A 25881-nucleotide genomic window follows, 5' to 3' on the forward strand; every position below is an offset into this window, starting at 1 on the left:
GTTTTACATAGTTTGCTGACCACCAGTATAACTATATATATAGCAGTACGGTACAGTAGTCCACTGCTCTACCTACCTCTGTGTCGTCAAGTATACTATCCATCCATACCTGTAGTGCATTTCAATTTTGCACAGTTTGCTGACCACCAGTATATACTATATAGCAGTACGGTACAGAAGGCCACTGCTCTACCTACCTCTGTGTCGTCAAGTATACTATCCATCCATACCTGTGGTGCATTTCAGTTTTGCACAGTTTGCTGACCACCAGTATAAACTATATAGCAGTACGGTACAGTAGTCCACTGCTCTACCTACCTCTGTGTCGTCAAGTATACTATCCATCCATACCTGTGGTGCATTTCAGTTTTGCACAGTTTGCTGACCACCAGTATAACTATATATATATATAGCAGTACGGTACAGTAGTCCACTGCTCTACCTACCTCTGTGTCGTCAAGTATACTATCCATCCATACCTGTGGTGCATTTCAGTTTTGCACAGTTTGCTGACCACCAGTATATACTATATAGCAGTACGGTACAGAAGGCCACTGCTCTACCTACCTCTGTGTCGTCAAGTATACTATCCATCCATACCTGTGGTGCATTTCAGTTTTGCACAGTTTGCTGACCACCAGTATATAATATATAGCAGTACGGTACAGAAGGCCACTGCTCTACCTACCTCTGTGTCGTCAAGTATACTATCCATCCATACCTGTGGTGCTTTTCAGTTTTGCACAGTTTGCTGACCACCAGTATATAATATATAGCAGTACGGTACAGTAGTCCACTGCTCTACCTACCTCTGTGTCGTCAAGTATACTATCCATCCATACCTGTGGTGCATTTCAGTTTTGCACAGTTTGCTGACCACCAGTATATACTATATAGCAGTACGGTACAGAAGGCCACTGCTCTACCTACCTCTGTGTTGTCAAGTATACTATCCATCCATACCTGTGGTGCATTTCAGTTTTGCACAGTTTGCTGACCACTAGTATATACTATATAGCAGTACGGTACAGAAGGCCACTGCTCTACCTACCTCTGTGTCGTCAAGTATACTATCCATCTATACCTGTGGTGCATTTCGGTTTTGCACAGTTTGCTGACCACCAGTATAACTATATATATAGCAGTACGGTACAGTAGTCCACTGCTCTACCTATCTCTGTGTCGTCAAGTATACTATCCATCCATACCTGTGGTGCATTTCAGTTTTGCACAGTTTGCTGACCACCAGTATAAACTATATAGCAGTACGGTACAGAAGGCCACTGCTCTACCTACCTCTGTGTCGTCAAGTATACTATCCATCCATACCTGTGGTGCATTTCAGTTTTGCACAGTTTGCTGACCACCAGTATAACTATATATATATATAGCAGTACGGTACAGTAGTCCACTGCTCTACCTACCTCTGTGTCGTCAAGTATACTATCCATCCATACCTGTGGTGCATTTCAGTTTTCCCTAAGTTTGCTGACCACCAGTATATACTATATAGCAGTACGGTACAGAAGGCCACTGCTCTACCTACCTCTGTGTCGTCAAGTATACTATCCATCCATACCTGTGGTGCATTTCAGTTTTGCACAGTTTGCTGACCACCAGTATATAATATATAGCAGTACGGTACAGTAGGCCACTGCTCTACCTACCTTTGTGTCGTCAAGTATACTATCCATCCATACCTGTGGTGCATATCAGTTGTGCGCATTATATATAGTAGTAGGCCATTGCTATTGATATATTACTGGCATATAATTCCACACATTAAAAAATGGAGAACAAAAATGTGGAGGGTAAAATAGGGAAAGATCAAGATCCACTTCCACCTCGTGCTGAAGCTGCTGCCACTAGTCATGGCCGAGACGATGAAATGCCATCAACGTCGTCTGCCAAGGCCGATGCCCAATGTCATAGTACAGAGCATGTAAAATCCCAAAAAATAAAGCTCAGTAAAATGACCCAAAAATCTAAATCAAAATCGTCTGAGGAGAAGCGTAAACTTGCCAATGTGCCATTTACGACACAGAGTGGCAAGGAACGGCTGAGGCCCTGGCCTATGTTCAAGGATAATGGTTCAGCTTCACCTGAGGATGGAAGCACTCATCCTCCTGCTAGAAAACTTAAAAGAGTTAAGATGGCAAAAGCACAGCAAAGAACTGTGCATTCTTCTAAATCACAAATCCCCAAGGAGAGTCCAATTGTGTCGGTTGCGATGCCTGACCTTCCCAACACTGGACGGGAAGAGGTTGCGCCTTCCACCATTTGCACGCCCCCTGCAAGTGCTGGAAGGAGCACCCGCAGTCCAGTTCCTGATAGTCAAATTGAAGATGTCACTGTTGAAGTACACCAGGATGAGGATATGGGTGTTGCTGGCGCTGGGGAGGAAATTGACAAGGAGGATTCTGATGGTGAGGTGGTTTGTTTAAGTCAGGCACCCGGAGAGACACCTGTTGTCCGTGGGACGAATATGGCCATTGACATGCCTGTTCAAAATACAAAAAAAATCACCTCTTCGGTGTGGAATTATTTCAAAAGAAATGCGGACAACAGGTGTCAAGCCATGTGTTGCCTTTGTCAAGCTGTAATAAGTAGGGGTAAGGACGTTAACCACCTAGGAACATCCTCCCTTATACGTCACCTGGACCGCATTCATCAGAAGTCAGTGACAAGTTCAAAAACTTTGGATGACAGCGGAAGCAGTCCACTGACCACTAAATCCCTTCCTCTTGTAACCAAGCTCCTGCAAACCACACCACCAACTCCCTCAGTGTCAATTTCCTCCTTACACAGGAAAGCCAATAGTCCTGCAGGCCATGTCACTGTCAAGTCTGACGAGTCCTCTCCTGCCTGGGATTCCTCTGATGCATCCTTGAGTGTAACGCCTACTGCTGCTGGCGCTGCTGTTGTTGCTGCTGGGAGTCGATCGTCATCCCAGAGGGGAAATCGGAAGACCACTTGTATTACTTCCAGTAAGCAATTGACTGTCCAACAGTCCTTTGCGAGGAAGATGAAATATCACAGCAGTCATCCTGCTGCAAAGCGGATAACTCAGGCCTTGGCAGCCTGGGTGGTGAGAAACGTGTTTCTGGTATCCACCGTTAATTCACAGGGAACTAGAGACTTGATTGAGGTACTGTGTCCCCGGTACCAAATACCATCTAGGTTCCATTTCTCTAGGCAGGCGATACCGAAAATGTACACAGACGTCAGAAAAAGAGTCACCAGTGTCCTAAAAAATGCAGTTGTACCCAATGTCCACTTAACCACGGACATGTGGACAAGTGGAGCAGGGCAGACTCCGGACTATATGACTGTGACAGCCCACTGGGTAGATGTATTGCCTCCCGCAGCAAGAACAGCAGCGGCGGCACCAGTAGCAGCATCTCGCAAACGCCAACTCGTTCCTAGGCAGGCTACGCTTTGTATCACCGCTTTCCATAAGAGACACACAGCTGACAACCTCTTACGGAAACTGAGGAACATCATCGCAGAATGGCTTACCCCAATTGGACTCTCCTGGGGATTTGTGACATCGGACAACACCACCAATATTGTGCGTGCATTACATCTGGGCAAATTCCAGCACGTCCCATGTTTTGCACATACATTGAATTTGGTGGTGCAGAATTATTGAAAAAATGACAGGGGCGTGCAAGAGATGCTGTCGGTGGCCCGAAGAATTTCGGGCCACTTTCGGCATTCAGCCACCGCGTGCCGAAGACTGGAGCACCAGCAAACAGTCCTGAACCTGCCCTGCCATCATCTGAAGCAAGAGGTGGTAACGAGGTGGAATTCAACCCTCTATATGCTTCAGAGGATGGAGGAGCAGCAAAAGGCCATTCAAGCCTATACATCTGCCTACGATATAGGCAAAGGAGGGGGAATGCACCTGACTCAAGCGCAGTGGAGAATGATTCAACGTTGTGCAAGGTTCTGCAACCCTTTGAACTTGCCACACGTGAAGTCAGTTCAGACACTGCCAGCCTGAGTCAGGTCATTCCCCTCATCAGGCTTTTGCAGAAGAAGCTGGAGAGATTGAAGGAGGAGCTAAAACAGAGCGATTCCGCTAGGCATGTGGGACTTGTGGATGGAGCCCTTAATTCGCTTAACCAGGATTCACGGGTGGTCAATCTGTTGAAATCAGAGCACTACATTTTGGCCACCGTGCTCGATCCTAGATTTAAAACCTACGTTGTATCTCTCTTTCCGGCAGACACAAGTCTGCAGAGGTTCAAAGACCTGCTGGTGAGAAAATTGTCAAGTCAAGCGGAACGTGACCCGTCAACAGCTCCTCCTTCACATTCTCCCGCAACTGGGGCTGCGAGGAAAAGGCTAAGAATTCCGAGCCCACCCGCTGGCGGTGATGCAGGGCAGTCTGGAGCGAGTGCTGACATCTGGTCCGGACTGAAGGACCTGCCAACGATTACTGACATGTCGTCTACTGTCACTGCATATGATTCTGTCACCATTGAAAGAATGGTGGAGGATTATATGAGTGACCGCATCCAAGTAGGCACGTCAGACATTCCGCACGTATACTGGCAGGAAAAAGAGGCAATTTGGAGGCCCTTGCACAAACTGGCTTTATTTTACCTAAGTTGCCCCACCTCCAGTGTGTACTCCGAAAGAGTGTTTAGTGCAGCCGCTCACCTTGTCAGCAATCGGCGTACGAGGTTACTTCCAGAAAATGTGGAGAAGATGATGTTCATCAAAATGAATTATAATCAATTCCTCCGTGGAGACATTCACCAGCAATTGCCTCCAGAAAGTACACAGGGACCTGAGATGGTGGATTCCAGTGGGGATGAATTAATAATCTGTGAGGAGGGGGATGCACGCAGTGAAAGGGGTGAGGAATCGGACGATGAGGAGGAGGTGGACATCTTGCCTCTGTAGAGCCAGTTTGTGCAAGGAGAGATTGATTGCTTCTTTTTTGGTGGGGGCCCAAACTAACCAGTCATTTCAGTCACAGTTGTGTGGCAGACCCTGTCGCTAAAATGATGGGTTTGTTAAAGTGTGCATGTCCTGTTGTTTATACAACATAAGGGTGGGTGGGAGGGCCCAAGGACAATTCCATCTTGCACCTCTTTTTTCTTTCATTTTTCTTTGCATCATGTGCTGTTTGGGGACTATTTTTTTGAAGTGTCATCCTGTCTGACACTGCAGTGCCACTCCTAGATGGGCCAGGTGTTTGTGTCGGCCACTTGGGTCGCTTAGCTTAGCCATCCAGCGACCTTGGTGCACCTCTTTTTTTCTTTGCGTCATGTGCTGTTTGGGGACTATTTTTTAAATCTGCCATCCTGTCTGACACTGCAGTGCCACTCCAAGATGGGCCAGGTATTTGTGTCGGCCACTTGGGTCGCTTAGCTTAGTCACACAGCTACCTCATTGCGCCTCTTTTTTTCTTTGCATCATGTGCTGTTTGGGGACTATTTTTTTGAAGTGCCATCCTCTCTGACACTGCAGTGCCACTCCTAGATGGGCCAGGTGTTTGTGTCGGCCACTTGGGTCGCTTAGCTTAGCAATCCAGCGACCTTGGTGCACCTCTTTTTTTCTTTGCATCATGTGCTGTTTGGGGACTAGTTTTTGAAGTGCCATCCTGTCTGACACTGCAGTGCCACTCCTAGATGGGCTAGGTGTTTGTGTCGGCCACTTGGGTCGCATAGTTTAGTCATCCAGCGACCTCGGTGCAAATTTTAGGACTAAAAATAATATTGTGAGGTGTTAGGTGTTCAGAATAGACTGAAAATGAGTGGAAATTATGGTTATTGAGGTTAATAATACTATGGGATCAAATGACCCCCAAATTCTATGATTTAAGCTGTTTTTGAGGGTTTTTTGTAAAAAAACACCCGAATCTAAAACACACCCGAATCCGACAAAAAATTTTCAGGGAGGTTTTAGCCAAAACGCGTCCGAATCCAAAACACGGCTGCGGAACCGAATCCAAAACCAAAACACAAAACCCGAAAAATTTCCGGTGCACATAACTAGTAATAATATGCTGTGGTGTCGGAACCCAGCAGTTAAATTACAATCTGGTGTCGTATCTTCCTTTCCCTGCTAAGGTTTAAAGTGTATTATTATTAGTGATGTGCACCGGAAATTTTTCGGGTTTTGTGTTTTGGTTTTGGGTTCGGTTCCGCGGCCGTGTTTTGGGTTCGAACGCGTTTTGGCAAAACCTCACCAAATTTTTTTTGTCGGATTCGGGTGTGTTTTGGATTCGGGTGTTTTTTTTCAAAAAACCCTAAAAAACAGCTTAAATCATAGAATTTGGGGGTCATTTTGATCCCATAGTATTATTAACCTCAATAACCATAATTTACACTCATTTCCAGTCTATTCTCAACACCTCACACCTCACAATATTATTTTTAGTCCTAAAATTTGCACCAAGGTCGCTGGATGACTAAGATAAGCGACCCAAGTGGCCGACACAAACACCTGTCCCATCTAGGAGTGGCACTGCAGTGTCACGCAGGATGGCCCTTCCAAAAAATACTCCCCAAACAGCACATGACGCAAAGAAAAAAAGAGGCGCAATGAGGTAGCTGTGTCACTAAGATAAGCGACCCAAGTGGCCGACACAAACACCTGGCCCATCTAGGAGTGGCACTGCAGTGTCACGCAGGATGGCCCTTCAAAAAAATACTCCCCAAACAGCACATGACGCAAAGTAAAAAAGAGGCGCAATGAGGTAGCTGTGTGACTAAGATAAGCGACCCAAGTGGCCGACACAAACACCTGTCCCATCTAGGAGTGGCACTGCAGTGTCACGCAGGATGGCCCTTCCAAAAAATACTCCCCAAACAGCACATGACGCAAATAAAAAAAGAGACGCAATGAGGTAGCTGTGTCACTAAGATAAGCGACCCAAGTGGCCGACACAAACGCCTGGCCCATCTAGGAGTGGCACTGCAGTGTCACGCAGGATGGCCCTTCAAAAAAATACTCCCCAAACAGCACATGACGCAAAGTAAAAAAGAGGCGCAATGAGGTAGCTGTGTGACTAAGATAAGCGACCCAAGTGGCCGACACAAACACCTGGCCCATCTAGGAGTGGCACTGCAGTGTCACGCAGGATGGCCCTTCCAAAAAATACTCCCCAAACAGCACATGACGCAAATAAAAAAAGAGGCGCAATGAGGTAGCTGTGTGACTAAGATAAGCGACCCAAGTGGCCGACACAAACACCTGGCCCATCTAGGAGTGGCACTGCAGTGTCACGCAGGATGGCCCTTCCAAAAAATACTCCCCAAACAGCACATGACGCAAAGAAAAATTAAAGAAAAAAGAGGTGCAAGATGGAATTGTCCTTGGGCCCTCCCACCCACCCTTATGTTGTATAAACAGGACATGCACACTTTAACGAACCCATCATTTCAGCGACAGGGTCTGCCACACAACTGTGACTGAAATGACTGGTTGGTTTGGGCCCCCACCAAAAAAGAAGCAATCAATCTCTCCTTGCACAAACTGGCTCTACAGAGGCAAGATGTCCACCTCATCATCATCGTCCGATTCATCACCCCTTTCACTGTGTACAGCCCCCTCCTCACAGATTATTAATTCGTCCCCACTGGAATCCACCATCTCAGGTCCCCGTGCACTTTCTGGAGGCAATTGCTGCTGGTGAATGTCTCCACGGATGAATTGATTATAATTCATTTTGATGAACATCATCTTCTCCACATTTTCTGGAAGTAACCTCATACGCCGATTGCTGACAAGGTGAGCGGCTGCACTAAACACTCTTTCGGAGTACACACTGGAGGGAGGGCAACTTAGGTAGACTAAAGCCAGTTTCTGCAAGGGCCTCCAAATTGCCTCTTTTTCCTGCCAGTATACGTACGGACTGTCTGACGTGCCTACTTGGATGCGGTCACTCATATAATCCTCCACCATTCTTTCAATGGTGACAGAATCATATGCAGTGACAGTAGACGACATGTCAGTAATCGTTGGCAGGTCCTTCAGTCCGGACCAGATGTCAGCACTCGCTCCAGACTGCCCTGCATCACCGCCAGCGGGTGGGCTCGGAATTCTTAGCCTTTTCCTCGCACCCCCAGTTGCGGGAGAATGTGAAGGAGGAGCTGTTGACGGGTCACGTTCCGCTTGACTTGACAATTTTCTCACCAGCAGGTCTTTGAACCCCTGCAGACTTGTGTCTGCCGGAAAGAGAGATACAACGTAGGTTTTAAATCTAGGATCGAGCACGGTGGCCAAAATGTAGTGCTCTGATTTCAACAGATTGACCACCCGTGAATCCTGGTTAAGCGAATGAAGGGCTCCATCCACAAGTCCCACATGACTAGCGGAATCGCTCTGTTTTAGCTCCTCCTTCAATGTCTCCAGCTTCTTCTGCAAAAGCCTGATGAGGGGAATGACCTGACTCAGGCTGGCAGTGTCTGAACTGACTTCACGTGTGGCAAGTTCAAAAGGTTTCAGAACCTTGCACAACGTTGAAATCATTCTCCACTGCGCTTGAGACAGGTGCATTCCACCTCCTTTGCCTATATCGTGGGCAGATGTATAGGCTTGAATGGCCTTTTGCTGCTCCTCCATCCTCTGAAGCATATAGAGGGTTGAATTCCACCTCGTTACCACCTCTTGCTTCAGATGATGGCAGGGCAGGTTCAGGTGTTTTTGGTGGTGCTCCAGTCTTCTGTATGCGGTGCCTGTATGCCGAAAGTGGCCCGCAATTCTTCTGGCCACCGACAGCATCTCTTGCACGCCCCTGTCGTTTTTTAAATAATTCTGCACCACCAAATTCAAGGTATGTGCAAAACATGGGACGTGCTGGAATTTGCCCAGATGTAATGCACGCACAATGGCCCTCATTCCGAGTTGATCGGTCGCAAGGCGAATTTAGCAGAGTTACACACGCTAAGCCGCCGCCTACTGGGAGTGAATCTTAGCTTCTTAAAATTGCGACCGATGTATTCGCAATATTGCGATTACTAACTACTTAGCAGTTTCAGAGTAGCTCCAGACTTACTCTACCTGTGCGATCAGTTCAGTGCTTGTCGTTCCTGGTTGACGTCACAAACACACCCAGCGTTCGCCCAGGCACTCCCACCGTTTCTCCGGCCACTCCTGCGTTTTTTCCGGAAACGGTAGCGTTTTCAGCCACACGCCCCTGAAACGCCGTGTTCTCGCCCAGTAACACCCATTTCCTGTCAATCACATTACGTTCGCCGGAGCGATGAAAAAGCCGTGAGTAAAATTACTTTCAACATAGCAAAGTTACTTGGCGCAGTCGCAGTGCGAACATTGCGCATGCGTACTAAGCGGATTTTCATTGCGATGCGATGAAAAATACTGAGCAAACAACTCGGAATGAGGGCCAATATTGCTGGCGTTGTCCGATGCCACAAATCCCCAGGAGAGTCCAATTGGGGTAAGCCATTCTGCGATGATCTTCCTCAGTTGCCGTAAGAGGTTTTCAGCTGTGTGCGTATTCTGGAAAGTGGTGATACAAAGCGTAGCCTGCCTAGGAACGAGTTGGCGTTTGCGAGATGCTGCTACTGGTGCCGCCGCTGCTGTTCTTGCAGCGGGAGGCAATACATCTACCCAGTGGGCTGTCACAGTCATGTAGTCCTGAGTCTGTCCTGCTCCACTTGTCCACATGTCCGTGGTTAAGTGGACATTGGGTACAACTGCATTTTTTAGGACACTGGTGACTCTTTTTCTGAGGTCTGTGTACATTTTCGGTATCGCCTGCCTAGAGAAATGGAACCTAGATGGTATTTGGTACCGGGGACACAGTACCTCAATCAAGTCTATAGTTGGCTCTGAAGTAACGATGGATACCGGAACCACGTTTCTCACCGCCCAGGCTGCCAAGGCCTCAGTTATCCGCTTTGCAGCAGGATGACTGCTGTGATATTTCATCTTCCTCGCAAAGGACTGTTGGACAGTCAATTGCTTACTGGAAGTAGTACAAGTGGTCTTCCGACTTCCCCTCTGGGATGACCATCGACTCCCAGCAGCAACAACAGCAGCGCCAGCAGCAGTAGGCGTTACACTCAAGGATGCATCGGAGGAATCCCAGGCAGGAGAGGACTCGTCAGACTTGCCAGTGACATGGCCTGCAGGACTATTGGCTTTCCTGGGTAAGGAGGAAATTGACACTGAGGGAGTTGGTGGTGTGGTTTGCGTGAGCTTGGTTACAAGAGGAATGGATTTACTGGTCAGTGGACTGCTTCCGCTGTCGCCCAAAGTTTTTGAACTTGTCACTGACTTATGATGAATGCGCTGCAGGTGACGTATAAGGGAGGATGTTCCGAGGTGGTTAACGTCCTTACCCCTACTTATTACAGCTTGACAAAGGCAACACACGGCTTGACACCTGTTGTCCGCATTTGTGTTGAAATAATTCCACACCGAAGAGCTGATTTTTTTGTATTTTGACCAGGCATGTCAATGGCCATATTCCTCCCACGGACAACAGGTGTCTCCCCGGGTGCCTGACTTAAACAAACCACCTCACCATCAGAATCCTCCTTGTCAATTTCCTCCCCAGCGCCAGCAACACCCATATCCTCATCCTGGTGTACTTCAACACTGGCATCTTCAATTTGACTATCAGGAACTGGACTGCGGGTGCTCCTTCCAGCACTTGCAGGGGGCGTGCAAATGGTGGAAGGCGCAAGCTCTTCCCGTCCAGTGTTGGGAAGGTCAGGCATCGCAACCGACACAATTGGACTCTCCTTGGGGATTTGTGATTTCGAAGAACGCACAGTTCTTTGCTGTGCTTTTGCCAGCTTAAGTCTTTTCATTTTTCTAGCGAGAGGCTGAGTGCTTCCATCCTCATGTGAAGCTGAACCACTAGCCATGAACATAGGCCAGGGCCTCAGCCGTTCCTTGCCACTCCGTGTCGTAAATGGCATATTGGCAAGTTTACGCTTCTCCTCAGACGCTTTTAATTTTGATTTTTGGGTCATTTTTTTACTGATCTTTTGTGTTTTGGATTTTACATGCTCTGTACTATGACATTGGGCATCGGCCTTGGCAGATGACGTTGATGGCATTTCATCGTCTCGGCCATGACTAGTGGCAGCAGCTTCAGCACGAGGTGGAAGTGGATCTTGATCTTTCCCTATTTTTTTAACCTCCACATTTTTGTTCTCCATATTTTAATGCGCACAACTAAAAGCCACCACAGGTATACAATGTAGATGAACTGGCCTAAAAATGATGAACAATTAATAATGTATAAATATATACAAGACTGCCATATCTCCTGAACCAATATGAATAAGAATGGTAATAAATTGGGATAATGGGATAATCAACTTTCAAAAATCTATAGACATCATCTGATATTGTGCCTTGATTCAAGGCCGAGTCTAATAATGAAATTAGTTTATCTTTAAAAGAAAAAGTAGGATTACATGACAATTTTTTGTAAAAAAGGGGATTATTCAATTGGCGAAAGGCTTCAGCTAGATAGTCCACTGTGTTTTGTAAAACCAGGCCGCCACCCTTATCAGCCTGCTTGATGGTAATACTCTTATCTTTGATAAGTTCTTTCAAGGCTTTTCTTTCAGCCTTAGTCAAATTATCTCTGAAACCCACCTTTTCTGCTTTAGTACACAAGTCTCTGAAATCATTAAGAGTAGTGGTGTAAAAACTTTCTAAGAAGGGTCCTCTATGTTGAAGGGGATAAAAATCTGAGGGTTTTTTGAAAATCTTTTTGGGAGGGCCTGTGATGTCAAATAATCTCACTGTAGTATTTATATTTTCACTTTCCTCATAGAGACTCTCTAGCATATCTAATGCTAGTGTATCATTCTTATCAAGTACTATTGGCAAAGCATCAATGTCTTGTTTATGTAAAGATTTGATGCAAAAATATCTTTTCCTGCTCAAGGTACGAATATATTTATTTAAATCCACAAAGAGTGTAAATAGATTAGGTTTTGCTTGAGGTGCAAATTTTAAACCTTTTGATAATAATTTATTTTCAGAGTCATTCAGAACTTTATCTGAAAGATTAAAGATGGTGGGAGGTAATCTTAATCCCATCTCACACTCTTTGTGGATTTTCTGTAATCTTCGTCTCCTCCCTCCTCTACATCCTCGTCTCTTCCTCTTTTTTGTGTGGGAAGTGATTGGGGGTGATCTCTTGATGTTTGAACATTCCGTACCCTTGGAGAGTAGGGGGTTGGACCTCTTTCTAAAAAAGAGGATGATGTGTTGGAATGGTATTTAGAATGGTTAGATGGTCTCTTGTTGTCATAGTATTTTTCTGTATTTTCATAGGCTCCCTGTGGAGACCGGGACCTATCTGCAAGAGGTGCAAATCTATTGGGATGAGACCAACTTTTTTTCTTATAGTTCTCTCTATAAGGAGAGAAATTGTCCCTCAAAGGTCTGGAGGAATAATGTCTATCTCTTGACCCATCATAATATTGTCTATGAGACCATTGGTCTCTATTTCTAACTCTCCCTGGAGATCTGAATGTCTGTTGGGAGGTCTGATTGGAATAACTATCAATCCTCTTTTTATTGTAAATTCTAACCTGGCCTTTTGCATAATCCTCCCTATCTCTAACAAGTTTTTTATCCTTATTCTGTATTAATGATTTCTCAAAGTCCTCGATTTTTTAATTTAATTTAGAATCCCTATGATCAAAGTTTTCCTGCTTTGAAAAAGGAGCAAGTGCATGTTGTACCTCCTCAATCTCTTTCTGTATTTTATTAACTTTTTGTTCTCTATACCTAATCAGGAGCCGTATGAGGTTTTTTGAACATTGATCAAGTATAATTTCCCATTCAGATGCAAAGACAGGATCCTCTTTAAATGAACAAGATTTAAAAATCCTCAGGCCTCTAGGAATCATGTCTCTATCAAGGTATTTTTGTAAGGTCACTTGATCCCACCAGTGTCTAGTTTCAGTCAATGATAGATCTTCTAATTTGTTAAATAGTTTATACATATCATTGGTGGTATCGCTGTGATTCTCACAAGAATCCTCTTTACCTTCTCCATGTAAATATTTCTGTCTACGCTCCAGAGAGAACTATAAGAAAAAAAGTTGGTCTCATCCCAATAGATTTGCACCTCTTGCAGATAGGTCCCGGTCTCCACAGGGAGCCTATAAAAATACAGAAAAATACTATGACCATCTAACCATTCTAAGTACCATTCCAACACATCATCCTCTTTTTTAGAAAGAGGTCCAACCCCCTACTCTCCAAGGGTACGGAATGTTCAAACATCAAGAGATCACCCCCAATCACTTCCCACACAAAAAAGAGGAAGAGACGAGGATGTAGAGGAGGGAGGAGACAAAGATTACAGAAAATCCACAAAGAGTGTGAGATGGGATTAAGATCACCTCCCACCATCTTTAATCTTTCAGATAAAGTTCTGAATGACTCTGAAAATAAATTATTATCAAAGGGTTTAAAATTTGCACCTCAAGCAAAACCTAATCTATTTACACTCTTTGTGGATTTAAATAAATATATTCGTACCTCTTGAGCAGGAAAAGATATTTTTGCATCAAATCTTTACATAAACAAGACATTGATGCTTTGCCAATAGTACTTGATAAGAATGATACACTAGCATTAGATATGCTAGAGAGTCTCTATGAGGAAAGTGAAAATATAAATACTACAGTGAGATTATTTGACATCACAGGCCCTCCCAAAAAGATTTTCAAAAAACCCTCAGATTTTTATCCCCTTCAACATAGAGGACCCTTCTTAGAAAGTTTTTACACCACTACTCTTAATGATTTCAGAGACTTGTGTACTAAAGCAGAAAAGGTGGGTTTCAGAGATAATTTGACTAAGGCTGAAAGAAAAGCCTTGAAAGAACTTATCAAAGATACGAGTATTACCATCAAGCAGGCTGATAAGGGTGGCGGCCTGGTTTTACAAAACACAGTGGACTAAGTATCTAGCTGAAGCCTTTCGCCAATTGAATAATCCCCTTTTTTTACAAAAAATTGTCATGTAATCCTACTTTTTCTTTTAAAGATAAACTAATTTCATTATTAGACTCGGCCTTGAATCAAGGCACAATATCAGATGATGTCTATAGATTTTTGAAAGTTGATTATCCCATTATCCCAATTTATTACCATTCTTATTCATATTGGTTCAGGAGATATGGCAGTCTTGTATATATTTATACATTATTAATTGTTCATCATTTTTAGGCCAGTTTATGTACTGTATTTTTACGTGGTTGATATAACTCTATTTTAATAAAAAATATATATTAGATTCATCCAGCGCTCCCATTCCTTCTTTTTTTCACATCCATTTTGATCTATTGTTGGGGCAGCCCGCCCACAACTGGTGAGCAGCTGTCTGAATCCAATTGGATATAGTGTGTGTACTGTAGAGCGCCAATCTTTTGTACATACAATGTAGATGGATGGATAGTATAGTATTATATTACTTATGGAGGACGAGTGATGACACAGAGGTAGGTACAGCCGTGGCCTACCGTACTGCTATATATAATATACTGTAGAATAATAACGGACCTGGTGGACACTGTCAGCAGACTGCTAAACTAGTATGAAGAAAAAAAAAAGCCACCACAGGTATACAATGTAGATGGATGGATAGTATAGTATTATTATATTACTTATGGACGACGAGTGCACTGACGACACAGAGGTAGGTACAGCCGTGGCCTACCATACTGCTATATATATATATATATATATATATATATAATATACTGTATAATAATAACGGACCTGGTGGACACTGTCAGCAGACTGCTAAACTAGTATGAAGAAAAAAAAAAAGCCACCACAGGTATACAATGTAGATGGTTGGATAGTATAGTATTATATTACTTATGGACGACGAGTGCACTGACGACACAGAGGTAGGTACAGCCGTGGCCTACCGTACTGCTATATATAATATACTGTATAATAATAACGGACCTGGTGGACGCTGTCAGCAGGCTGCTAAACTAGTATGAAAAAAAAAAAGCCACCACAGGTATACAATGTAGATGGATGGATAGTATAGTATTATTATATTACTTATGGACGACGAGTGCACTGACGACACAGAGGTAGGTACAGCCGTGGCCTACCGTACTGCTATATATATATATATATATATATATATATATAATATACTGTATAATAATAATGGACCTGGTGGACACTGTCAGAAGACTGCTAAACTAGTATGAAGAAAAAAAAAGCCACCACAGGTATACAATGTAGATGGATGGATAGTATAGTATTATATTACTTATGGACGATGAGTGCACTGACGACACAGAGGTAGGTACAGCCGTGCCCTACCGTACTGCTATATATATAATATACTGTATAATAATAACAGACCTGGTGGACACTGTCAGCAGACTGCTAAACTAGTATGAAGAAAAAAAAAGCCACCACAGGTATACAATGTAGATGGATGGATAGTATAGTATTATATTACTTATGGACGACGAGTGCACTGACGACACAGAGGTAGGTACAGCCGTGGCCTACCGTACTGCTATATATATATATATATAATATACTGTATAATAATAACGGACCTGGTGGACACTGTCAGCAGACTGCTAAACTAGTATGAAGAAAAAAAAAGCCACCACAGGTATACAATGTAGATGGATGGATAGTATAGTATTATTATATTACTTATGGACGACGAGTGCACTGACGACACAGAGGTAGGTACAGCCGTGGCCTACCGTACTGCTATATATATATATAATATACTGTATAATAATAACGGACCTGGTGGACACTGTCAGCAGACTGCTAAACTAGTATGAAGAAAAAAAAAGCCACCACAGGTATACAATGTAGATGGATGGATAGTATAGTATTATATTACTTATGGACGACGAGTGCACTGACGACACAGAGGTAGGTACAGCCGTGGCATACCGTACTGCTATATATATATACTGTATAATAATAACGGACCTGGTGGACACTGTCAGCAGACTGCTAAACTAGTATGAAGAAAAAAAAAGCCACCACAGGTATACAATGTAGATGGATGGATAGTATAGTATTATTATATTACTTATGGACGACGAGTGCACTGACGACACAGAGGTAGGTACAGCCGTGGCCTACCGTACTGCTATATATATATATAATGTATAATAATAACGGACCTGGTGGACACTGTCAGCAGACTGCTAAACTAGTATGAAGAAAAAAAAAGCCACCACAGGTATACAATGTAGATGGATGGATAGTATAGTATTATTATATTACTTATGGACGACGAGTGCACTGACGACACAGAGGTAGGTACAGCCGTGGCCTACCGTACTGCTATATATATATATAATATACTGTATAATAATAACGGACCTGGTGGACACTGTCAGCAGACTGCTAAACTAGTATGAAGAAAAAAAAAGCCACCACAGGTATACAATGTAGATGGATGGATAGTATAGTATTATATTACTTATGAACGACGAGTGCACTGACGACACAGAGGTAGGTACAGCTGTGGCATACCGTACTGCTATATATATATATATACTGTATAATAATAACGGACCTGGTGGACACTGTCAGCAGACTGCTAAACTAGTATGAAGAAAAAAAAAGCCACCACAGGTATACAATGTAGATGGATGGATAGTATAGTATTATTATATTACTTATGGACGACGAGTGCACTGACGACACAGAGGTAGGTACAGCCGTGGCCTACCATACTGCTATATATATATATACTGTATAATAATAACGGACCTGGTGGACACTGTCAGCAGACTGCTAAACTAGTATGAAGGGAAAAAAAGCCACCACAGGAGTGTTTTTCAGGCAGACAAACGTATACTGAACTGGTGGTCACTGTCAGCAAAACTGTGCACTGTACTCCTGTAATAACTGCTCCCCAGTCCCCACAATTAGGCAGTGTGAGCAGTGCACTCAGCACAGATATATCGTGCAGCACACTGAGCACAGATATGGTGGAGCGTTTTTTTCAGGCAGAGAACCAACGGATTAAACTGGTGGTCACTACTATTATAATCAAAACCCTGCACTGTACTCCCTAACAGCTGCTCCCCGTCCCCAATCCTCCCCACAATTATAACTAAGTCACTCTGTGTCTTTTCTACTATAACGGAGAGGACGCCAGACACGTCCTCTCCCTATCAATCTCAATGCACGTGTGAAAATGGCGGCGACGCGCGGCTGCTTATATAGAATCCGAGTCTCGCGAGAATCCAACAGCGGGATGATGACGTTCGGGCGCGCTCGGTTTACCCGAGCCACACGGGAGAATCCGAGCATGGCTCGGACCCGTGTAAAAAGGCTGAAGTTCGGGGGGGTTCGGTTTCCGAGAAACCGAACCCGCTCATTACTAATTATTATATTATCGCATTGCATAGCTGTTAAGGGTTTGCAGTGTATCTCTGGGTGTGTATGCGCTGTGTGTACTTTGTACCATCAGCGCGGCATTTGTGCGCAAAGTCCGTACACTGTACGGGACTCTTTACGCTAACAGCGTAAAGAGTACGTAGAGTGTGTATTAAGTATAGCAGCCGCAGCGGCTCCATGGTAAAGTGTATTTAAAGTGTGTTTAAGGTATAGCTTTTCATTCCTGTATATAAATCAGCATTATCAATATATATATATATATATATATATATATATATCTCAATTCTAGTGCAGCAATCATCCCCCTTATCCCCAGTCACGGACTGCATCTGGCTTCATTGACATGAGCTGAGGTGATGGACTTTACCTCGGGGGGAAACTGCAGTCCTGCAGGCAGGGCCGGCGCTACCATTAGGCAGCTTTAGGCAGCTGCCTATGGGCGCCAGCCATTGGAGGGCGGCACGCTCCTCCGGAATTAGTTTTATTTAAAAATCATTGTGCTGGGCTGGCTAGCGGCGGCTGCAGTGCGGGTCTAGGCGGCCGCAGCCACCACAATCAGTCACCCTCAACCCCGGCCTCAACCCCGGCCCGGCCACTGACATCTGCCGCGCCCCCTCTGCTGGCGGTCCAGGCAACAAGCAGGAAAAGCTGCGTGATGCTTCTGTGTCCTAAAGTCCGGGCAGGCAGCAGCATCGTCCTCTCCCTCCTCCCCCTGCAGCCATAGGCGGGGAGGTCTGATCGCTGCCCCCAGCCTTCCATGCTCCCTCAGCGGACACCGTTTACCACCAGCAGCTGGCCGCCCACCTGCTCCTGGCTCCTTCCCTTGTGTGTTGCCTGTCCCGGGCACGCTTCACCTCCTGCCCCTGATTGTTCATTGTATAGAGAGGAGCGACGCAGTGCTGCCGTGGAACCGCACAGCAAAGACAGTCCCAGCCACTGTCAGCAAAAGAAGTATGTAAAAATTGTGTATGGCATCTTGATCTTAAACTACATAAGGGTTAATGGGTATAATTTATATAAAGGAGGAGGGGGGGGGGCAGGGTGGTAGGCACAACATATATAAGGGGTGGGGATGATTGACAGAAAATCTGTAAGGGTGTTCACAAAATGCTACTATATATTAAATTTATATATATATATATATATATATATATAATATATATACTGTGTGTATGTGTATATATATATATATATACATACACACACACAGTGGTCGAAGTGGGGCGGTATACAGCGGTATGGTATACCGTCACTTCTTCCACTGACCTGGAAATGAAAATGTGCAGCAGGAGGCGAGGGAAATGGCCATCCTGCTGCACGTTGTGCTCCTGTCCCTGATCGGCGGCTGTGTAGAGCGCTGTACTAGCTCACAGCCGCCCACCGCCGTCAGCCCGGCTCCCGCATGACACCCCACGGCTGCTCGGCTCCCGTCCCCCTGACAGCGCAGCTGCCCAGCTCAGTCTTCCGGATCACGGATGGCCGGCTCCCGTCACACAGCGCAGCTACCCGTTTCCAGCTCCCACATGCTGACACCACAGCTGCCCGTCAACTGGTGAGAAGATGGAACTGATGGAGGAGAGTGTCAGTGTGGGGACATATGTGTGTGTGTGTGTGTGTGTAAATGTGGCTGCGTGTGTCTGACTGTGAGTATGTAGATATGTGGCTATGTGTGTGTGTCTATGTGTGTATAAGTGGGATCAGTACTAAATGCCGGTGGTCGGAATCCCGGCGGTCGAAATACCGACACCGGAATCCCGACCACACAATCCCGACAGGGGTGGCGAGCGGAACGCAGCCCCTTGCGGGCTCGCTTCGCTCGCCACGCTGCCTCGCTACGCTCGGCACACTATTATATTCTCCCTCTATGGGTGTCGTGGACACCCACGGAGGGAGAATATGTCGGGATTGCGGCGGTCGGGATTCCGGCGTCGGTATTTCGACCGCCGGGATTCCGTCCGGCGGCATCTTGACCGGATCCCGTATAAGTGATATAATGTGTGTGTGTATGTGTAAATGTGGCTGGGTGTGTGTTTTTATATATGTAAGTGTGTGTATGCGTGTATATGTGGCTTTGTGTGTATACCTGAACTGGGCCGAGTGGGGGGGGCAATATGATCTTTTTTTGCCTCCGGGCGCCTGGTATTAACTTACGTCCCTGGCCAGCCGCCCACCGCTCACTGCCGCCAGCCACCAGCCGCTCACCACCGCCAGCCATCAGCCGCCCGCCGCACACCCACAACAAATGGCGGTCAGACGGACCTCACTGCACCAAAGGCCTCCTTATCACCGCCGCTGCCCATGGGTGCTTCTGCCGACCACAGTCAGGTAATATTCCCCTGCTGTCACCCTCTCTCCCTGTCGTTACTGTCCCTACTTTCACTCTCTCTCTCCCTGCTGTCACTGTCGTCACTCTCTCTCTTCCTGCTGTCACTGTCGTCACTCTCTTCCTGCTGTCACTGTCGTCACTCTCTTCCTGCTGTCACTGTCGTCACTCTCTCCCTGCTGTCACTGTCGTCACTCTCTCTCTCCCTGCTGTCACTGTCATCACTCTCTCTCCCTGTCGTCATTCTCTCTCTCCCTGTCATTACTCTCCCTGTCATCACTCTCTCTCCCTGTCGTGACTCTCTCTCTTCTTGTCCTTGCTGTCACTCTGGCTGTCCCTGCTGTCACAATTTCAGCTCATTCAGTGTTCTACAAGGTGAATTTCAGCTCATTCAGTGTGCTGCAATGTGAATTTCGGCTCATTCAGTGTGCTACAATGTGAGTTTCGGCTCATTCAGTGTGCTACAATGTGAATTTGGGCTCATTCAGTGTGCTACAATGTGAATTTGGGCTCATTCAGTGTGCTACAATGTGAATTTCGGCTCATTCAGTGTGCTACAAGGTGAATTTCGGCTCATTCAGTGTGCTACAATGTGAATTTCGGCTCATTCAGTGTGCTACAATGTGAATTTCGGCTCATTCAGTGTGCTACAATGTGAATTTGGGCTCATTCAGTGTGCTACAATGTGAATTTCGGCTCATTCAGTGTGCTACAAGGTGAATTTCGGCTCATTCAGTGTGCTACAAGGTGAATTTCGGCTCATTCAGTGTGTTACAAGGTGAATTTCGGCTCATTCAGGGCCAGATGTACTAAGCCTTGAAAAGTGATAAATATCACAGTGATAAAGTACCAGCCAATCTGCTCCTAACTGTCATTTTTCAAACACAGCCAGTGACATGGTAGTTAGGAGCTGATTGGCTGGCAGTTTATCACTGTGAAATTTATCACTTTTCAGGCTTAGTACATCTCCCCCTCAGTGTGCTACAATGTGAATTTTGGATCATTCGGTGTGCTACAATGTGAATTTTGGATCATTCAGTGTGCTACAATGTGAGTTTCGGCTCATTCAGTGTGTTACAAGGTGAATTTCGGCTCATTCAGTGTGCTACAATGTGAATGTCTGCTCATTCAGTGTGCTACAGTGTGAATGTCGGCTCATTCAGTGTGCTACAATGTGAATGTCGGCTCATTCAGTGTGCTACAATGTGAATTTCGGCTCATTCAGTGTGCTACAATGTGAATTTCGGCTCATTCAGTGTGCTACAATGTGAATTTTGGATCATTTAGTGTGCTACAATGTGAATTTCGGCTCATTCAGTGTGCTATAATGTGAATTTCGGCTCATTCAGTGTGCTATAATGTGAATTTCGGCTCATTCAGTGTGCTATAATGTGAATTGTGCTATAATGTGAATTTCGGCTCATTCAGTGTGCTATAATGTGAATTTCGGCTCATTCAGTGTGCTATAATGTGAATTGTGCTATAATGTGAATTTTGGCTCATTCAGTGTGCTATAATGTGAATTTTGGCTCATTCAGTGTGCTATAATGTGAATTTTGGCTCATTTAGTGTGCTATAATGTGAATTTTGGCTCATTCAGTGTGCTATAATGTGAATTTCGGCTCGTAACGTGTGCTATAATGTGAATTTCAGCTCGTACCGTGTGCTATAAGGTGAAAGGGGCACCAGTACTAGATAGTATAAGGGGTTCTACTACAGTGGGTGACCACTATGACACTGGGTTTCACTATCCACATAGACATGTAATGGTAATACCAGATTCTGAACTTGAGCATGTACATATATAATTTATATATATATATATAGTATCATCTTGTGGACCCCCTTATATATTTTCTGTTAATCACCCCAACAGACATATATATAAAAATGTTTTTAACATTTCTATAAATAGGAAAAGGGATACGTGACACAAATAAATATATATATATATATATATATATATACATATATGTATACACATACACACACACACACACACACACACACACACACACACACACACACACACACACACACACACACACACACACACACACACGAAGGGGTGTAACTAGCATTTGCAACTATAACTAAAGAAAGAAACATAATAGGCAGTCACTTTTCATGAAATAGATTTACTGTATTATAAAAAGGTTGTATGTATATATATATATATATATATATATATTAGCATTTTTGCTCCAGTACAGGACCCCTTTTTTTATTTTACGCGCCAACTGTTTACAGGTGATGCACTGGCCAGTACACACAGCCATGTCAGAGACAACAACACCATCATTTTAAATCTGGAGCCATCCACGAGCCAATGTGGCATAATGTGTAAGGGCATTACTATTGTGTGGCAAAATGTATAAGGGGCATTACTGTGTGGCAAAATCTATAAGTAGCATTACTGTATGACATAATGTGTTATAATGGGCACTACTACTGTGTGGCATGACGTGAATGGACTGTGTAATGTAAATGGGCTCTACTGTGGTGTAATGTGAATAAGAGGCACTACTGTGTGATCTAACGTGAATAAGGGGCACTACTGTGTGATGTAACATCAATAAGAGGCACTATTGTAATGTAACGTGAATGAGGAGGGGGGGGGGGGAGTAGACTTAAGTTTTGCCTAGAGTGCCGAGAAACCTTGCACCGGCCCTGCCTGCAGGTCATAGGTAAAATCCGTCACTGTATCCAGAGTATAACTCTATCTTCATCATCTTTCAGAAATACCCAGTTATATACAATACTGGCAGTTGCCCAGCAAACAATGGACCTGCAGTACCTGTTGTGTATGATTTTGGCAATGCAGAGAAGGCAGCAAATTATTACTCACCAAATGGAAGAAGTAAGTTTTTTGTTTCTGGAATTTATGCAGATGTTTAAAAAGAAATAATGAAAGATTCCTATTGACTATTTTATTTGGTGCATATACAATGCTGTGCCTCCTTTCTGAGGCTCTGTACATTTTGTGCAGTTAAAAAAAACATTCAATAAATGTTTATGTTTCATACATACCACATTGCTGCCTAATTACCACCAAAACACTGTTACAACCAAACAATGTTAAATTACATAAGCCCAGATCAGATTGTGCAAAATGAAGGGGCAATAGGTGGATATATATATATCTGGTTTCTAAAGCACATAGGCACACCTTGATAAAGACTAAGGGGGCCATTCCGACCCGATCCCTCGCTGCAGTTTGTCGCAGGGCAGCGATCGGATCGGAACTGTGCATGCGCCGGCACCGCAGTGCGCGGCCGGACCGTTGGGGGTGCGTGGCTTGGCGGCTGCGTAAAGTATCACGCAGCCGCTGAGGCCAGCGGCAGCGAGATACAACTCTCGGCCAGCCGCAGGAGCTGTGCTAGCCGGGAGTTACTCCACAGATACAAAGGCATCGCCTCTGTGCGATGCTTTTGTATTTGTGCGGGGGAAGGGGGGGGGGGGGTGAGGGCGGCACTGACATGCGGGGCGGACTAGCCCTGTGCTGGACATCCCCCCGCATGTCTGAGTTTACGATCGTAGCTGTGCTACATTTAGCACAGCTACGTTCAACTCGGAATGACCCCCCCAAGTGCCTAATTCAGATCTGATCGCAGCAGCAAATTTGTGAGCTAATGGGCAAAAAAAAAAAAAAGTTAGATGTGGGTGGGGTGAGTTCAAACTGAAATCTAAATTGCAGTGTAAAAATAAAGCAGCCAGTATTACCCTGTACAGAAACAATATAACCCACCCAAATCTAACTCTCTCTGCACATATTACATCTGCCCCACCTGCAGTGCACATGGTTTTTGCCCATTAGCTAACAGATTTGCTGCTGCAATCAGGTCTGAATTAGGCCCGAACGGCCTGATTCAGAGCTGGCATTTGCAGCGACCTGCATTCATCTCCTCAATGCTGGGGGCTGCCCAGCATGTGTGACGGGCTGCCTCCTGATGCATCCGCAATTAGATTTCAGCAGAGGCAGAACTCTGGGAGGCAACGGAGTCATCTGCCGCCGGGCTCCTGCTCTGAAGGGGTCACCTCTACTCCCATTCTGTGGCACCACTGAATTAAGTTAATTGATATCTGTCACTGTCTTTTCAGTGGCCAACTTCCTCACTGGTCCCTGCACTTTACAAATCACACCCTCTTTATTATACTGTAGGTACACATTTTACAAGTGTCATACCCAGTATTAGAAACCACGACCTATTATACTGGAAGCAGACACCTTACTAGTGGAGCTATTTGCTCCTGTATAGGAAATATGAGAATTTTAACTATATGAAGATACTTCTCTGACAATTACACGTAACTTCATATAGTTAGAATTCTCATGCTTCCTGTACAGGAGCAAATAGCTCCATAAGTAAGTGTCTGCTGTCAGTGTAACAGGTCATGGGTTCTAATCCTGGGAATGACTGCTAAGAATTGTGTGATTTAAAATAAAAGACAATTAAATGTATAAATACAGTATATACATTTTTTTCAGAACACTCCACACACACGCACGCGCACGTACGCACACAGACATACATTTATTTATCTTAATAAAGGAAATAGGGGGTGCACCAATATTTATCTTGCCTCCGGACAACTGGGACGAACTTCTGCCACTGGATTTCAGACGCATTAAACTAAGGTAGAGCCCTGGCAGCGTAGCCTGGCTGCACTGTCAAGCGGTCGACCGCCATTTTTTAATCGGCGTGCTAGCCGTCCCGAAAATGGTCAGCCTATCCTGCCTCCCCACAATGTCGCGTCACCGCCCCGCAAACGGCCGATGCTGTCAATCACACTGTGGCACGCGCACTGCCAGTGTGCGTGCGCAGACCAGATGGACGCGGCTGCGTCCCTCTGAGAATCAGGCCCTAAATAGTTGAAATGCGTTGTTGTGCACTGAAGAGAGCTACTGCCACTGAGGACCATTAAAGGGACCTGTGATATCAGAAGGAACAGCATTTGGAGTAGGAATATCACCCCTAATGCGTATTACTGTGCCTTTCTGAAACGGTCTTCTGCGTTACGCAGCCATTTTTTACCTGTCATTTTATTATCTGTAACTGTTTCAATAAATATGACATTACTACGCCATGGGATGTCCCCTTTATGATTTCATTTTGAAGTACTGCTTACACCAGAGGAAAAGTATGTATTGAAAATTGGAAACAGAAGAAACCAGATTATTCACCCATCAAATAAGGACCATGTAAACTGCAAGATAGCCTTTTATATCTGACTTTTTAATGTTGCTAAGTTGCTATTTTAGTGGGTTTTAGACAGACTGTAAAATTGCGTTATGGGTATCATGTATCCTAGTGGAGGAACGCCTGATATTCTGTATAGAATGATCGAAGTACTAACATGTATACATGATGACAGTTTTAACATGTCACATCTCATCACAATGAAAGCCAGATCTGCTGTCAGATTTACCAAAATCCAGAAAGCGGCATCAGAATCTGAAGGGTTAGCCGCTGCTGCATGTGGGCTACATTCTGCAAACTTTCCCAGCAATTGACCCCAGATCCGCAGATTTGCTGTGGGAGCCAAATATGCAAGTGAAATGATTGCATGTGGCCAGGGCCGGTGCTAGGGTGTTCGGCGCCCTCCTGCAAAAAATGAATTTGCGCCCTTCCTCACACACGTAAAAGGGACAGATGCGCGCCTAAGGCACGCACCAAAAATTTAGGGGTGTGGCTTAATGGGGAAGGGGCTCGACCACAGAATAGTACCAATTCACATTACAACGCACAATATAGTGTCCATCAGTCACATTACACAGTGTTACTTATACAATAAAATGAATTGCTGAGTTACGACCAAACTGAGCGCTAGTATTTGCACAAATGCTCTGATCCCTTGAGGTGGCAGAGGCGCTATCACCATACTAGTAACTGGATGTATACTGCACTTTCCAATTGCACTTGATAAGCAGATTTCTGCGCACACCTGCACCAATGCAAACACATCATGATGTACCCAACTCTCAATATCGAGTTCAACCGAATGTTAACAGCTAAAGAAGAGGTCCCAAAGTGAGAATAAGTCAGATTTGTTTTTCATTCTTTCCACCATTTTCAGGTGGACCCACAAACCACACAGGTGCGTCCAGGGGCAATGCCTGGATGCAACTTTGTACGACAGCACCTTTTTACACATTACGGCAGACAGCGTCCCCCTTTT

At 44.8% G+C, this 25881-nt stretch overlaps 2 protein-coding genes across 3 annotated transcripts in view; both read left to right on the forward strand.

The window, feature by feature from the left end:
• LOC134944658 (intelectin-1-like) overlaps positions 1-25881 on the forward strand; it is an 86595-nt gene that overhangs the window by 41287 nt on the left and 19427 nt on the right. For both annotated transcript variants that reach the window (XM_063933417.1, XM_063933418.1), the window contains exon 6: positions 22441-22561. In XM_063933417.1, coding sequence (XP_063789487.1) covers positions 22441-22561 — 121 coding nt within the window. The remainder of the gene's footprint in view (positions 1-22440; positions 22562-25881) is intronic.
• Positions 1-25881, forward strand: part of LOC134944656 (intelectin-1-like) — a 199400-nt gene that overhangs the window by 41205 nt on the left and 132314 nt on the right. The gene's annotated exons all lie outside the window — the stretch shown is intronic.

This window comes from Pseudophryne corroboree, chromosome 7, assembly GCF_028390025.1.
Source record: "Pseudophryne corroboree isolate aPseCor3 chromosome 7, aPseCor3.hap2, whole genome shotgun sequence".
NCBI classification, from domain to species: Eukaryota; Metazoa; Chordata; class Amphibia; order Anura; family Myobatrachidae; genus Pseudophryne; species Pseudophryne corroboree.